Source organism: Carassius carassius, chromosome 30, assembly GCF_963082965.1.
Source record: "Carassius carassius chromosome 30, fCarCar2.1, whole genome shotgun sequence".
NCBI classification, from domain to species: domain Eukaryota; kingdom Metazoa; phylum Chordata; class Actinopteri; order Cypriniformes; family Cyprinidae; genus Carassius; species Carassius carassius.
The window spans coordinates 24,836,423-24,852,477 of NC_081784.1; the positions used below are offsets into that span (position 1 = coordinate 24,836,423).

At 41.4% G+C, this 16,055-nt stretch overlaps 1 protein-coding gene across 2 annotated transcripts in view; it reads left to right on the forward strand.

The window, feature by feature from the left end:
• The window catches only part of LOC132110959 (homeobox protein Meis1-like), a 63,386-nt gene that overhangs the window by 16,858 nt on the left and 30,473 nt on the right, over window positions 1-16,055 (forward strand). For both annotated transcript variants that reach the window (XM_059518099.1, XM_059518100.1), the window contains exon 8: window positions 11,675-11,820. In XM_059518099.1, the coding sequence (XP_059374082.1) occupies window positions 11,675-11,820 (146 nt within the window). The remainder of the gene's footprint in view (window positions 1-11,674; window positions 11,821-16,055) is intronic.

The following is a 16,055-nucleotide window of genomic DNA, read 5'->3' on the forward strand; positions in this document are numbered from 1 at the left end:
AAAGTGCTGCACACAGGAAGGGGAGGCTGAATGCTCTCTGCTCTCCCGTGTATCAGTGGCAGCACGTTGGTGGAGTAATCTGGTTAAATCAGAGGCATAATGGCTGATAAAAGGTGTGCGGTTTTTATAGTGCCGGGATCTAAGAGCGGCACCGGGCGGCCCGAGCAACCCCTGCTGTTTTTCTCTCTCATTCACATCACACATCCCATCATGCACACCCACAGAAGGAGCAGAGAAGAAAGAAAGAGTGGGGAAGGAATAGAGAAAGCAAAGGATCACAGGAAAGAGAGCAAGGTGCCAATTCCAGTAAGTGTATGTAAGTGTTTGCAAATGCATGTGCTTGACAGGAAGTACAAAATCAAAGAGCAGTTTTTATTTCACAAAACACATCATGTTTTCTCTTGCAAGCCCCTTTGCATGATGTTCTCATGAATATCACATTGTGCCTGCAAATGGCTAAATTTAGCCATTATGACAAAGTCACTGACTGCCGTGTCAGTGAGGGACATGAATGGAGCTGTGTCCTCAAGAGCCACTTGCTAGTTTTGTTAGGTTACTTAGGGGAAGGATGCAGCATGGGGAGCCTAGGGGAATCCGAACCACTGGCATGTTTATGACCCCACTGAATCTCAGTAGTGATGGCACACCAACAACCTACCACTTCTTTCTCCGAAAACGATTGTTGCCAATGGTTTTATGGACCCACTCCTGATAAGACTGTGTGTACGCACAGTGGCCCCATGGTGAAAAAAGGGGAAATGCCACTGGTTCCCACACCAAGGGGTAGTTTGCCTTTGGGATTAGGCTGATGTCCTGTGTCATGTGGGAAAAAAGAGAGTGAAAAGTGAGAAAGTGCAAGTAAACAACCTGCCCCCCTCCTTTCTCCATATATCAGCTTCTTTCTATCAGTTTCTTCTGCTTTCCTAATCATTGCATTTGACAAGCTTTCATAGCCTGATTGAGAACCTTGTCTCTGAGCAGATAATACTCATAAAGCTGGTATGATATAGTGTCACTGTTGTGTTTGCTCTTCTGTTTGATCTGGGATTTAACTGCTGAAGTATACTCCTCTTCTCCCCCCATCCCCACCCATGATCATGTGAACTCTGGGAGATGGCTAGCTGTAGCACTGCTGACATCTTCTTCTTCTATCAACTTGTTTTTTTGTTGTTGTTGTTGTTTTTTGATAATAATAACTTGGTTTAATGTGACGATGTTGCATCTCTTCTCGTTGACCTCTCAAAGGTGAAGTGATGTATTTCTGTGCCTCTAGCGGCACCTAAAAAATTGCACTTATTTAAGGAACCAAAACTTGTCTCTGCCAATGTTGTGGGGCAGGACTGCTTGTTTGTTCTAAGAGTGGAAGAGAGGGGAGTGTTTGAAACATGTTTGAAAGTCATATTTTTTGTAATTCTCTATGGTACCACTAATAGTGTGGAAATTACACTCTTCACCTTTAAGGATGTTTAGCCTCAGGGAAAGGGAGTTTCGGGTTGGACACATTTGCTATGTGATGTTCAGTTTAAGTGGGAAGCAGATGTTAAATTTAGATCAAATGCTATAATTGTGGTGTGTTAATGATGTAGACACTTTGCATCTGTCTCCATGTGTACAGGAAGTCATTCTAAACCAATCCTTTTTTTTCTTGCCAAAACCAGATTTTTGGTGTTTGCTAAATATTCCCTTTACAGCCACTCACTGTCATTTTCGCTCATCTGCTTGTACATTCTCAAAATTGAATATTGAATTGAATACTGATTATTGAAATAGCTAGTAAAAAGAGTTCAATTTCTAATAAATACTTGAGATGTCCACTTCATTCATTGTTGATTTGTCAGATGCAGGGTCACTGTTAAGAGGGATCATCTTATGTTCTGCAATTTATGTTGCTTTTTCCTGATTTGCCTCTAATAGCTGGGAAACCCCTTTGCTCCATTTGGAAAAATCCATCTGTCATCTGATCTGTGCTGGAGAGGTTCATGTGAATTTTACAGAAATCAGCGCAGCTCATCACTGATGTGTCACAATGCATTAGGTCTGCTGTAGAAGACCTGAGTGACCATTACTCAGCATGACCTGGGAGAAGCAGTGCGCACCCACCGGGTGTCTATAATCAGATACGCACACATCCAACTTTTCAGGAAAGAGCTGATATCACCCGAAAGAGATATGTTATCATCGCTTGGCTTGACTGATAGAGAGGACAGGAAGGCCAAGGAGGGAGGCAAAGAGGAAGGGAAAAGAAGAGAGGGAGAAGGAGGGATGGAGGGGGTGTTTGGGAAGGGAGTTTGAAGAACAGTGAGCGACAGTAAACAAACAGGCTTTAGCTCTTTGTTCATTAATCAGTTGCTCTTGAGTAGCTGTGTCACATGAACTCGCCTTGGTTATCCTCCGCCTAATAGATGTCTCTTGTTGACGATTCTCTTCTACATTATCCCCACTGACCTGTAGGAGCTATTCAAGTCAACAATGATGACCGCCTGATAGAGTGTTTCCAAATAACATTAGATTAAAAATATAAATCTTTCTGTAGCCATCGCAGGAAAAAACATTATCCCAGCAGGATAATCCTCCTATGATCTGTAGGGATGTACATGCTTTCTCTAAGCAGGAGGACAGTATTTTTATTAGCGGTATCACAGTGGGTTTGAGTCCAGCTTAAAGCCACAAACAGTATTGTGCTAATTTTAGCATCCAAAGAGGATGAGGATGAGTAGCCTGCTGCTAGTTTGCCATATGCTGCCCAACTGATTATACTGCGTGAGGAATATTTTCCTGCTGATAGGGACTAGGACTGTGCATGTGAGGTCCTGGGACTGTTACAAAGACATGTGTGCTGTCCAGAAGAGATATGAAGAGGAGATGCTTGGTAGCAGGTCATATTTTACTGATTGAACTCTCTGATAGTCAGTTTTTTCCTCCATATGTCATCCTCTTCAAATTTATTGATTTTTCCAGAGCCTTTGGTATGTCACTTGCTGTTTTCCCTGACATGTAAATTTACCCCGATGAATAACAATTTTTCTATACCACTTGACACCAAACAATGAATTTGGGCATGTCAGAACTTCTATCACAAAGACCATTATTGCATGAAGCCTAACATAAAACGAAGGAATTTACCAGGCCTATTTGGAGACACCCCAGAAAGCCAATTTCATGCAAGCAAACACCACCAAAGCTCCATATTTGGGGAATTTGGCTTCCCTTGCACTGTGTGCTAAAGCTATTTGACCTTTGTATTTGCCACCAGAGACTTCTCACAGAGAGGGATTATTTGCTGGGGTGCTAGAGTTTTGGAGTTGCGGTGGACATAGGTGTGTGCAGATGGAGACCGATGCAAAAAGCACAAGGGGGAGGGCTGTGTTAACAACAGGCCGAAAGCTTGACCCAGGACTGACCCTTACTAAACAATCCTCTCCCAGAACACAGCACTGGTCTTTTGACATGGAGACCTGCTGAAGGGATTTAGGGGGAAAGATAAAGACCTCCTCAAGCATTTTTTTAAGGAGTGAAAAAGAAATAACAAACAAACAAAAGTGTGTATACTTTTAGAGGGTGTGTATGTGTATGGAGAGAGGGTGTATTTGCTTTAATCTGTGCTTGAGAGAGTGAATGCATGTGTGTGCAAGCATGCATGCACTTAGGTTTTTTTTTTTTTGTGAGAGGTAACCTGATCACCAGCCATGCCCTGGGAACCCAAATGAGTCAAAGAATGGCAGGAACCAGAAAGATTCCCAGGTTGATAACCTTCAAAAATGACTAAAAAAAGTCTCAAGAATCGTTCCTGCTCTTTGTGAATATATGTGTTAGTGCGTGTTTGTGTTCGTGTTCTCAATAGAGTACTGCACAGCTGAGATGTAATGGTATCACCCACGTCCAGCCGCCCCTGCTCTGTTGCTGTCAGGAAGCAGACATTCAGTCCAGCTCTGTTTCCGTCATTTCCAGCCTTGAGCCTTATCTCCCTGGTTCACCCCAAGCTGATAGAACTACAATTCCCCCACATTCCCTCTGCTCCACTTCCTGTGGCCTTAGCATGCCAGATGGGTGAAAATGAGGCCTTCGTTACATTGCAGTATGTATAGGCATAACAGATTTGTCACTTTGAATGAAGGACAGCATATGAAAGACAGAAATGACACCTGATGTTACAATTTGTCCTCGAATGACATTTTTTTCCCTCATTCTTTATTCTTTTCCATGTCTTTATTCCTACCCATTACTCATAATCAAGGGGTCAGTGTTTGGCTGTCAGCATGAGTTCATTCACCCCTGATTGTAGTTGCTGTAACTACACTATTTCTCTACTGAGAGTTACTCAAAGCGGGTATTGTATTCTGACTGACATAGCCAAAATGAAAATATATAATATTTCTGTTTTTGTATTTTTAATTTTTTTTTGTTATATAGCTATATAAAAGTCAGTAACAAAATGCTTGAAAGTGTAATCTTGTGGTGAATCTTTTTTTAGCGTGTAAGGATGTAATTTTTCCTGCAGCTCCAGAATGATTAATCACAAGGCATTTATGTGTTAGGCTGTATTTACACAACAATGATTTAGTCAGAAATTTAATTTCTTTTCTCTTGCATTTTTAACAAGTTTCACGTATACACGACAACGTTTTCAAAACGATTCGCTTTTATACATATCCGCGAAAACGGCCAAAAAGGCTGTATTATGTATGCCAGGCCAGTAGTTGGCGCTGTCACCTTGTTAGTAAACAGACCTGTAGGGAAGTGATGATTATATGTTGTATATGATGCATCTCCGCTGGTTGTCATATTTGTGAAGTAAATCCACACTTTGCTGAAGAAATGTTAGCAAACTCTTGAGCAGCAACAACAGCACCATGTACTCCGCCATTGTTGTGTATATTTGTTAGCATTTGCCTTTAAAATCGACACGTACTGCGCATGTCTACATACCTAACACATTCTACGCATGTGCATGATGTCACCGTTTCCAAAGATTTCCGTATTGAGTGCACTTTGAAACTCCGTTTTCAAAAATATGTGTTTTCAGTATCCAAAACGCAGTTATCGTGTAATTATATCTGCAAAACGCATAAGAAGTTTACCGTTTTTGGCTGAAAACATTGTGTAAACAGTTCAGTTCCTAAAAAAAAATTACAATAAAAAAGAAAAATAAATAAATACGTAAATAAATAAATCCTAGCTAAGCAGATGCAATTGAGATGAATAGCAGTGCTAACTGTTAGCTTTATCCAGCTATTATAGACTCCTTAAGTGAAATGGAGGTCTTTGTTAAACTGCAGTATGTTTGGACATAATGTTTCCACCGATCTTAATGAAGAGCTGCCTATGAAAGACAGAAAAGCCATTTGATGTTACAGTTCACTTGAATTACTTAATTTTTCTCCGTCTCTTCAGTAATAACAGTGTCGCCCTTTTCTTTTAAGCGGGGATCATCATGTGTAATTCTGCCGTACAATTCATTCTCAATGTTAACTACATTTAATGAATGCAGGGGAAGCCAAACAGGCTATTATTAGAAGTGAAATACCCTCATATTATCTACTGTCCTACAGCCCAATGAATGGCAAAACGCTGTTGCTGGGGGAAATCCCTGTGCATTAGAGCACTTATCTTAGCCTGTGTCATATAGATAGCTGCCATGTGGAAAATGATCTGCCAGAAGCCAATATAGAAGAGCCATAGTTAGCCATACGGCTCTGTTTCCGTTTCGCTCATTACCAAAATAACCAAAAAACACAAAGGAACAATACAAAACAGTTTGTCTCCAGGCCCCTGTCTGTTACCTATATTGAAAAGTTGCTATGCTCAACTGAACTTCATATTTCAGAGTCAGAAGATGTGTGTCATGTCTTTATTTGGCTGTGTTTATTGTTTTAGTTTTACCTAGAAAAGATGATGGGCGGTTTAAAAGCGTTCAGATGAGTTGAATTCCAGGCAGTTTGCTGCAGTAGTGCTGTTGTTGAGAGCCGCAGCGAAGGCTCTTAGCTTTTGTTGCGAGCCATGTTCCTTTTTTTAAAAACACTTTCCTCTCAGCCATCCGGTCTGCCTGGATATCGAACAAAGCTGGCCCTGGAGAAGGTGTCAAAAGCTGTCTGAGAGAGAAAGAGAGCGCGAGGGAGAGAGAGGGAGAATAGAGTATATATACTCTTTGAGAGAGTGTGTGTGTGTGTTGCCTCGGTGGAATCAGAGGACTCTTAAAGTGTTCCCGTTTGAACCTCACCAGCCTGTCTTTTCTGCCCACCTTATATCTTCAGATTAAAAAAAATTGCAAAGGAGAAAAATCAATAGTTACACAGTAAAAGTGCTTGACATGAAAGGGTAAACTCAGGGCCTTACACTTTCATTTGACCATTTTCCCCCCTCGACACATGGACCAGAGGAAGAATGAAAAGAGGAGGAGGGGAGGGAAGGGTAGAGAGTGAGAGAGACCTCAGTTTAATGCTGTGTTTGTGCCCCTGGGCCTCAGTACGCTTTCCAACGTGTCAGGGGCTTCAGTGGAAGTGACCCCTACACAGACACGGACGAAAGAGAGCCGTAACATTTGCAATGACATTTTTGCCATCACCTGTGGGTATGTCAGCGGCCTGATCCCTGAGACCTGGGAATATGCATGAGTAGCTCTCAGCTAGAACTCACGCGACTGACTCTGTTTAATTAGAGTCATTATAACGCTAAATATGAGCAACATCATGCACTTATTACCCTCTCTGTTAGCCCCGCTGTGATGCGATGACAGACACACGAGGTATTGTAGAAAAACTTGTCATTACGACAACCCCCCCCCTCCCCCAATTTATGAATTACAGATCTGTCAGTGTCATCACATGTGAAAGAAAAGGGGGGGGGGGGGGGGGCAATATCATCATCATTTACAATGCCTGCAGTTATTTAAAATTGTCATTATTTACTGTCATTATTTCAAATGAATCCTGTGTAATTACATACTATTTACATACTATTTCTTTCTACATAATTATAAATAATAAAAGTATTTATCTTAGCAAGTTCAGCATAAATACACAAATATGCACAGCTGTGCATGGAAGTATCACAAGACACAATTGATAAAGAGGCAAGCAGAGTCAACATAGCTAAAGATCTGCCGCATTGCCACCATGTTGCATCTCATTAAACCCTCTACTTTCCTTTATATTTATCCTTCCAAGTCAGAAACTAGAAGAGCTCAGGCCATTTTGCTAGAGGAGGGAGTGATTGCAGTCAGCAGACCACTTCTAATTTTTGTATGTATTTTAGGAACGTAAAATGTATAGTGGGGCAAGCGTGCACGGCAAGCTCAATGCTAATCCAAGTGTCTCTTGTTGGGAATCATACCACAGGAATTCCTGCATGTCCTAAAAAACATTTTTGAGGTGGGAGGGGCTTGTGACCCATGCAAAGGGAACCCCCGCTGCCTGGTCTATTCTAACCATGTGAATGGCCTGAATACAAAGAACCTGGCTTTATCTTTTCTTCCCCGACCCTCCCCTTTTAGCCATTCGCCCACTCTCTTTATATGCAACCCTGTGTGTGTGAGTTAGAATGAGGTGTGTGTGAACTTGTGTGAATGTGTGCATAGTGAAAAGAAGGCGGATGACGGGCCCTTAAGGTTGAGATTTTGCAGGACCAGGAAAGCCATAGTACAGTCATATGAGAGTGTGTTTGAATGCTAAGGGAGAGTGTGAGAGCAGTACAGGTCACCTGACACCCACCGCAGGGAGAGGCCAGAGGTGCTCTAGAAATAATCCATGGACCAAATGTGGTGTAAAGCAAAAGCCAATCTGTTTCCACAGCTTGGCCCAATCCATCAGACCATGGACAATAAAATTTGGTCAAAACTGGATAGTATATGAAAACAGTACTTACATGCTAAATTTAATTCATTTTTAACAATGACTGAGCATGTGATATGGTTTAGCACAATTAGTTGTAAATATATAACAATAGAATCTGATGCGCTGTGTATTCCAGAGTGAAGCGCAGCACTGTGATCTTTTTACAGTTCTCAGTAAATGCTGCTCCACACAAACTTCACTGCGTAACTGCAAGTGCTGTGAGTCGCATATGACGTGCATTTGAAAATGCAACATGCCAATCATCTTCCCAAGTTTGTAATGAGAATGGATTATAAATCATAAGCATTTAAAAAAAGAAGCTTCTTTGCAGTTTTCCACAAAAAAATAAAAAAAATAAAATAAAAACATTTTAGTTTGGTTTAACGTTTGAAAGAGAAGACCTGCATTACTAGCATTGTAATTTTACTGTTGTTATATAAATTATTAGTATTTCATTGCAACATTGCAAAAATAACCTTCCCCTGTTTTCCATTGCTTGGACAAACAGGTAGCCCCACTTCCAAAGTCTCGTCAGCAAAGGTGATAGATTTCCATTTCAAAAACGTTATCTCAAGTCATCTTTCTTGTAGCATGTAAATGAACCTTTGACATAGTGACACGAAATGTGCTAGATGGATCGGAAGTGCCACTCTGCTAATTTGTAAAGCAGCAGAAAAATGGCTGACACTTTGGAGTTTTGGATTCACAAGGCGAGAGGAACAGGTAGTGTCCTTTTTGAGTAATCAGCTCATAACAGTTTAGCCCACATCTTTCTTATAATGTCAGAAAATGCCTTGAGTAAGTAAGAGAGAGTGGTGGGGAGAGAGAGAGAGAAGGAGAGAGAGAGAGAGAGAGAGAGAGAGAGAGAGAGATAGAGAAAGAGAGGGAGACAGGTATCGAGATGGAGCGGATGAGCCAATCAGAAGAGCTGGCTGACAAAGGCATGCTGGGAAGCTAACCTGATTCTAGCAGCAGCCAGGCAGCTAGAGCGTCACAGGCTGATCTCACGCGTGGACGTGTATGCGCGTGTACGAGGGGGTCATAAAAATTCTCTCCCTGGTTAGCCGCGGGGCATCCTCCTCAGCCTCTGGCCTGCTCCAGTCACTGGACTGCTCTCTAATTGCTGCATAGACTCCACCACACATGGCCAGATGAGATGACATTTTCCTCCCTGTCAGTGGCGAACCGGACCGAGCATCCCCCCTCCCTGCAGTAGTTGCTAAGACGCTGTCATAACCCATTAGCAGTTGGCCAAAGTTCGCCCGTGGCATTTCCTCATGGCATCAGCGAAAAGATGCATAAATCTGCCAGTGGAGCCTGCTGCTGGACTAATGAGGCTGTGAGCTTGTTTATGGACTAGCATCATTTTTATGATTATTTCCACCTTTACAGTCTCGCCACCATCATTCGTCTTTATTTGGCGCAGGAAGAGTGCAGAAGCTCGGCAACGGGCTGACATTTTGACACAACAGTGCCGTATAGACACTGCCATATGCTTGTGCCTACACTAAAATAGATGCAAAATTAGCCCAAGACGAACCAGAACTAGGTGAACTGGTATTAAACTGCATCGAAGATGGAAATACCAATAAAACTGACAGCGATTGGCACATCTTTCTTCCTGAGACAATAAAATAGGTGTCCTAAGAAAACTTACATATCTTGGACAACCCTAGGCTCTGTAAACGGCAAAAATAAAAAGTGTGAGGGGAAAGGTTTTTAGTCAATCAGAAATGCTCTCTTCTTGTAAAACATTTTGAATGTTTGGCTTTGCTGACATGATTTTGGAGGGCAGGGTTTTGGTGAGAGGTGTTAAAATGAGCAAAATGGCAGAAGTTGGCAAAACGGCTAAAATCACATTTCATCTTTTTCATAGCATATAAAAGAATTGAAGTATTAAGAAGTATTGTCTAAAAACCTAACTTTATAGACTCCACAATGTGCTTACGATGACATCGCAACTCTAAAAGAGAGGTGAAATGAGTCCCAGACTCGAGTTGAATCAGTATCAAATTGCGTCAAAAATGGAAATTCCAATAAAATTGACAGCTTTCATTTCTCTCTCCATTTTGCCCTGAAGGTCTAGGCCTTCAGAGGTCTTTTTTAAGGAAAAATATTGGGGAAGGGAGGTTAAATAGTTCAAAATGGCTAGAAGAGGTGGAAGACATAAGCTCAAGAGAGCACACATGCAATGGAGTTACCTCAGACATCACTCACCCTGCCGTCTTTTACTCTTTTGTCATACCCCCCTTCCTTCTTCCTCCGTCTGACCTGATATCCAGTGTTTACTTCTGTTTTGCTAACTCACATGGGACAAGCCCTGAGTTTATTATTTTAGGTTTTACTGAACACGAACTAGTCTTTACACCAGATTTGGAGCATTTGCTTCTAATGAAAATGGTGTCTTAGATTACAAACCAGCGATGCCACTGCCTTCCCAGATGGGAGCTGGGAAGTTCTATTTGTCTAAAAACAGTCAGAAGACAAACTGCTCTCTTAGGTTTTTTTTTTGGCATCAGTAAATGATGTAATTGAAACTTGCCTTTGACGTCTTATAGTCATTTTTCTTGTGTCTGTGTGTCTTGAGGGGAGGGCCATTCAGCTCTGGTCAGTTTCTCAGTAAGTGACTGACTGAGCGAAAGTGCCCTTGTGTAAAAGGCAAAGCCATTGTATCTACATAAGTCTTCACTTAAAAAATCTCCATCTTTTCTGGGGCTTCTCTCCTAGGTGGAGAGGGCTGGCGGAGTGTTTTATATGGAATGTAGAAAGCCTTCGCTCTCCTAATGGCGTATATAATTCAGGTGCCCGCAAGGCATGCTTTCAGGAATTCTCTCGCCTGAGGTAATGGGGAGCAAAGACTCTTTTAGACCCTTGATTATTCTATTGATGCATGGAGCTGGGGGAAAAAAAAATTATCTCCAACCGGATTACTGCAGACATTTCCATTAATTATCAATGATACAGGTGCCTTATGTCGCTGACTGAAAGCTACAGCTAGAGAAAGAATAAACCCTCCATAATCTCTCTGTACGAATAGCACTGGGGCTTTTGGAAGTGCTTTATACGTAATCAATAACTTACTCTCTCCATTCCTGTGCCAACGCTATTGAAACCCTTGCAGTTTACAGTTGTTTGACTCGCTTGTGTTTCTTTTATGGTGTATTATCTGAATCGTGGGTTCATAATAACAATTATCAAAGCCTTCACAGTGGTGAGCTTGGGCTCTCATTAAAGGGAGAGTGTGTAAAATAATTGGAGATAGGAATAAAATCAGCATACGCAAGCAAACTGGCAACATGAAGGTGAAAAGGCGAGGTAAGCCATCTCCTCTGCTCTGGTATGTTGAACTGCCCATTATAAAGCCTTATCGAGCACCCACAGGTTGCTGAAAGCACCCATACACCATTGTTATTACAATGCAGCTCTTTGAAAAGCTGCCGTTTTGTGCGGCAGTCATATTCACCCCCCTCCTTCCTCTTTTTCATAGTGTGTAACTCCCCCACCTGAGGTAAGCTTCAATCAATATTTTTCTAGGATAATGAAGACTAAATCTCTCTGTCATTTTCGATTCTTTGGTGACTCACTGTGTTGGAAGGCAGGGGGGAAATGCGACCTTACAAGTCCATTGTATGCTCTCTCTCTCTCTCATTTGAGCATTTGTGTGGTGGTTATTTATAGAAGTATTAAAAATGAATGCATTCAGATATGACGCTTTTAAAGCTATACTGAAGCACTATTGTTGCCTGTTATCTACTTACCCTGTTATGAAGTCTTTGGAAAACTTGTGTGTTTTTGCTACTGACCAGGACCTGACTGTCCACTGACTCCCTGTGTGTTTGTGACAGGTGACGGGCTGGACAACAGTGTAGCGTCACCTAGCACGGGAGATGATGACGACCCCGACAAGGAGAAGAAGAGGAATAAAAAACGTGGTATCTTCCCTAAAGTGGCGACCAACATCATGAGAGCATGGCTCTTCCAGCACTTGACAGTGAGTCCAGAGTGATCTTTCCTCTTGCTGCTTCTCTTTGGGCCTTCTACAGCCAATACTGTATGCTTTACTTCAAAGCCACTAAAATGGTCAAATGTAGTGCTAATGCTACATACATGCTTGCTCACACACACACACACACACACACACACACTCACACACACACACACACAAACACACACACACACACACACAATTTACTTTATCTTTCCTAGCCTTAACCACATACTCTCCTAAATTTTAAAGAAAAAAAAGAGCCTTAAGCTAAAGATAGCAGAGATTGATACAGACGTAAGCTGTTGTTTTATATTCTTTTCTACTGTTATTTGTGGAGAATTGTAGGAAATCTCTGTAAAATGTGTATCTGGAGATAGGGATATGATACATCAATGGCTCCAAAAATATTTGGCCAACAAAGCGATATTGAAAGATGTAGGGATGTCATTAAATTATATAATATATAAAGTTTGCCAAAGTTTGTCAGGTTGAAAAAACAAAATAACAAAAATTATATATATTTTCTTGCCTTGTACCTTACATTTGCAATGACAATAAAGTTGAATCTAACCTAATCTAATATGATGTTCAAAATAAAGACTAAAAGAAGTGGTGCAAGCATCTAAATACTTTTTGGGCTCACTGTACATTGCACAAGGTAGCATGATCAGAACTGAGTTAGCTGGTTAGTTGAATGTGTTTTTGGGACTGGTGGTTAGTTACTGTGGCTGTCTACACCTGCCATAGAGAAGTGATAGAGCAGCATGGGCCATTGATGTGGTTGGCTCTTCCTCTTGCTTTGATGGATTTCACTTCCTCTATTTCATTTACCACAAAGTAATCGGAGTGCTGTCAAGACACCACTTATCTCCATATATCTACGCTTCTCACAGACTTAACACACCTCTTCCAGCCTTTCTCTCTCCCATACAAAGAGGTGCAGAGCCTGCATCATAATAATAATGTCTCTTAATTAAAGACAGTGAATTTTTAAAAAATTTTTTTATAAACATACTACTTAAGCCTTCATTCATTTGCGTTACACTTTATGACTGAAGTAGCTATTATGGCCCAGCAACATGTATTTTTAGGCATTGAAAGGAAATGTGTTTCTGCAGTCAAAAGGTAGTGCATTTGATCAGTGCCAAAATCCCCCATATGCTCACTCCCTTTTGGCCCCTCCATTCCTACATCTGTGCCACAGGAATACGCCTGAGTAGTACCCCAGAGCTTCACCTGCTTCAAACACGCCCCCAACACACATACATACTGTCAAACCCCCACCAACTACCACCTTTAGTGGCCCCAGGAGAAAGGTGTGTTAAAAGAAAGCCATTTGCCAGTTCACACAGGCCCACACACACATACATACACACGAACAACAATGTGGAATACCCACAAGAGCACAGACTGATGGAAGTTTAGTTTCCTGTTTGCCTTGGCTGACCAATATGGTGGACAGTATTGTGTCACTGAGGGCTTGTTCTGTCTCAAGTGTGTTTAACTATACTGTAGGGACAATGTTGTCACAAGGAAGATGGCTAAATCTGACAAAACCACCCTTTTAGGACAGCTTGAAAGTAAAAAAAATTTGAAATAGTAAATATTATTATTATTATAAAAATTTCAAAATAACATATATAACATATGGTTAGGGTTTATTTAATTAAGGCTTAAGAATACTACTCTTACTATTGTTTAAACCCTAACCTCAAGTATTAAATTTAACTTAACTTGACATTCATGCTCTGTAAATCTTAAATCATGTGGCTAGTTAAGGAAAGAAATGATATTATATTTAAGCACTCAGATTATATAAATATTTTTTTTTTTTTTTTTTTTAGAACTCATGCGTGAGATGAAAAAAAAAAAAAAGAAAATAGAGAAACCAATAACATGGCATCAGTACTCCAACAAAAGTGTCTGAGAAGGAAGCATGGGAGAAAAAGAGAGATAGACTGAGAGACAGACTGAAAAATGTGAGAGAAAGGAATTCAACTTTAATACTGAGACAGACAGTCAGATCGAAACATAAATGGAAACACTTTTGGTCTCTGCCGTTAATAGGTTTGCACAGTACTCCTTACGGCAAAAAAAATTAGACTAATGTCTCTCTCTGCTTCGAATGCTTCACTCTGACAGCTCAGCATTTGTGTGACAAAACAACATGCAGGACGTGAGGCATGGATGACTGAACTTACGGACAATGCAGTCTTCTCGCCTTCTGTCTCCAACTTGCTTTCACTAAAAGGAAGTCAGAAAGTCTCAAGTGGGGCCACAAAGATATAGGAGAAAGTGTGAGAGCACGGGATTGTTGGAAATGGTAGTTGCTGAACCTGTGATGTCCATTTTCCTCTGAATCGATGTGTAAAGAAACAGTCCCCAGGTCTGGCCCTCGGAGATAAAGACAGCGGCAATTAGCAAGCGGCACAAACAACACACACAGATGATAGCCTTCAGAGAAATATAGATTACATTTTTATCACAATTCACGGCCCAACCGCAGCAAGAATGCACTCTTTACACGTCACATGAATCAACCAGTTAAGCCTTTGTGCTGAGAAGGAAGTGTGTGAAGTGGGTGGCAGTACAAGATTATTCTGACGAGCCATTCGGTGGAAGGAAGGAGGATAGGAAACAATATGTAGAACGGAGAGAGATACAGAGGAGACAGTGAAGGTTTATGGGGTAGCAACACCCTGAAGCTGAGCTTTAATCAGTTGTTTTCAATCCCTGGTTATTAGCTGGCTTGCAGGGCAAGTGGAAGCGGGCGTTTGCAGTTCTGAGAATAGTATGGAGAATGAGATCGAGAGATGTTAGCTAATTACTTGCCACTTTTAGCATGCTGTAAAGCTGGTGTGAACACATTCCAATAAACTTTGTGGTGAACTAAAAAACATTAAAAAAACAGCAACAACAGCAAAAACAAAATAAGAGGCCCTTATCTTTTTTTTTTTAATCTAAGCAAAGACAGTGTGATTGTGCCAGGCATCCTGGAGAGGAATGTTGGGTGCACTGAGCAGCTTTCCTGTTCCTGTGGCCGTGAAATTGGACTCTTTGCCCCCCTCCTTCCCATTCCTTGTTCCCTCCTGATTTTAACTCTCTATCTCACAAACAGTATTTTCTTGTTTAATTTAATGAGAAATGAGTAATAAATGAAAGCCATTGCCCCAAATCCTGCTGTGCTTATGTTTTTGCACTCAGCTCCCCAGTGAAAGGGCAATTTGCAAAATGATGTGATAGAGTAATTAGATGAAAGCCAGGCGTCAGATTGTTGCTATGAGGACCGGTCATGGAACAGCCGAATATTAGGCTGGCACGCTGGGCTCTGGGCTTCATTCTGTTTGTTCACAGAACCAGAGAAAGTGAGGGAGCCTCCATCACAGCTCGTAAAAAGCAAACCACAGCACAAAATGCAATCGCCCATTTCCCCCTCATTTTACGTGCTGCTTGTGTTCAAAATGAAACTGGAAGGCATAATTGCTTTCAATGCAATTAGGCTCCAATTTAGCACCTTCTTCAAACACATTTAACAATTCTGGTGGAGGCAACATTCTTGTTTTTCTCTTACTCGCTGGGAGCACATTTTGCCAAACCTCAGCTGTGCTGCATCTTGAGCAGAACCAGGTGTGAAGAACACTATAACTCATTTCTGCACTCGATGGACTGAATCGTGCAGAGAGCCCTGAACTGGAGGAGGAATGGGCTGTGTCCTCTTTGGGGAGTTGGGCTGAATTTGTTGCCCCATAGTTGGAGGCTGGAGTCGAGGGGAAAGAGTAGGGTTCTAGTTGGCCTGCTGATGATTTCCTGGGCAAAATTACAGATGTTCAGCATATGACCTCCTCAAAAAGTAGTGCTTGGAAAGCACAGAGGGATTTTCATGAGGCTGGACTTCTTGGTTTTACTCTAAAACAACACTGATGGGGTGGCATACATTTGGTATTTAGCAGTGAAATTTCCTGCATGTCCATTTTAATTCACTTTTTAAGTTAATTTACTGTTAAATGTCTTCCTTATTAATCAAAATCTGCAGGGCAGTAAAATATATGTAGTGTAAGTGCGGTGCATAGTAAAATAAGAGCTTTGTTGAAGCATAGAAAATAAATTTTGGTCCAAATATTACAACTTTATTCAGCATTGTCTTCTCTTCCGGGTCTGTTGTGAGTGCGTTCACAACACGGCAGTGACGCTGCTGACGTATGATGCTGCTGACGTGTTATCTTTGTTATTGGGCGCAC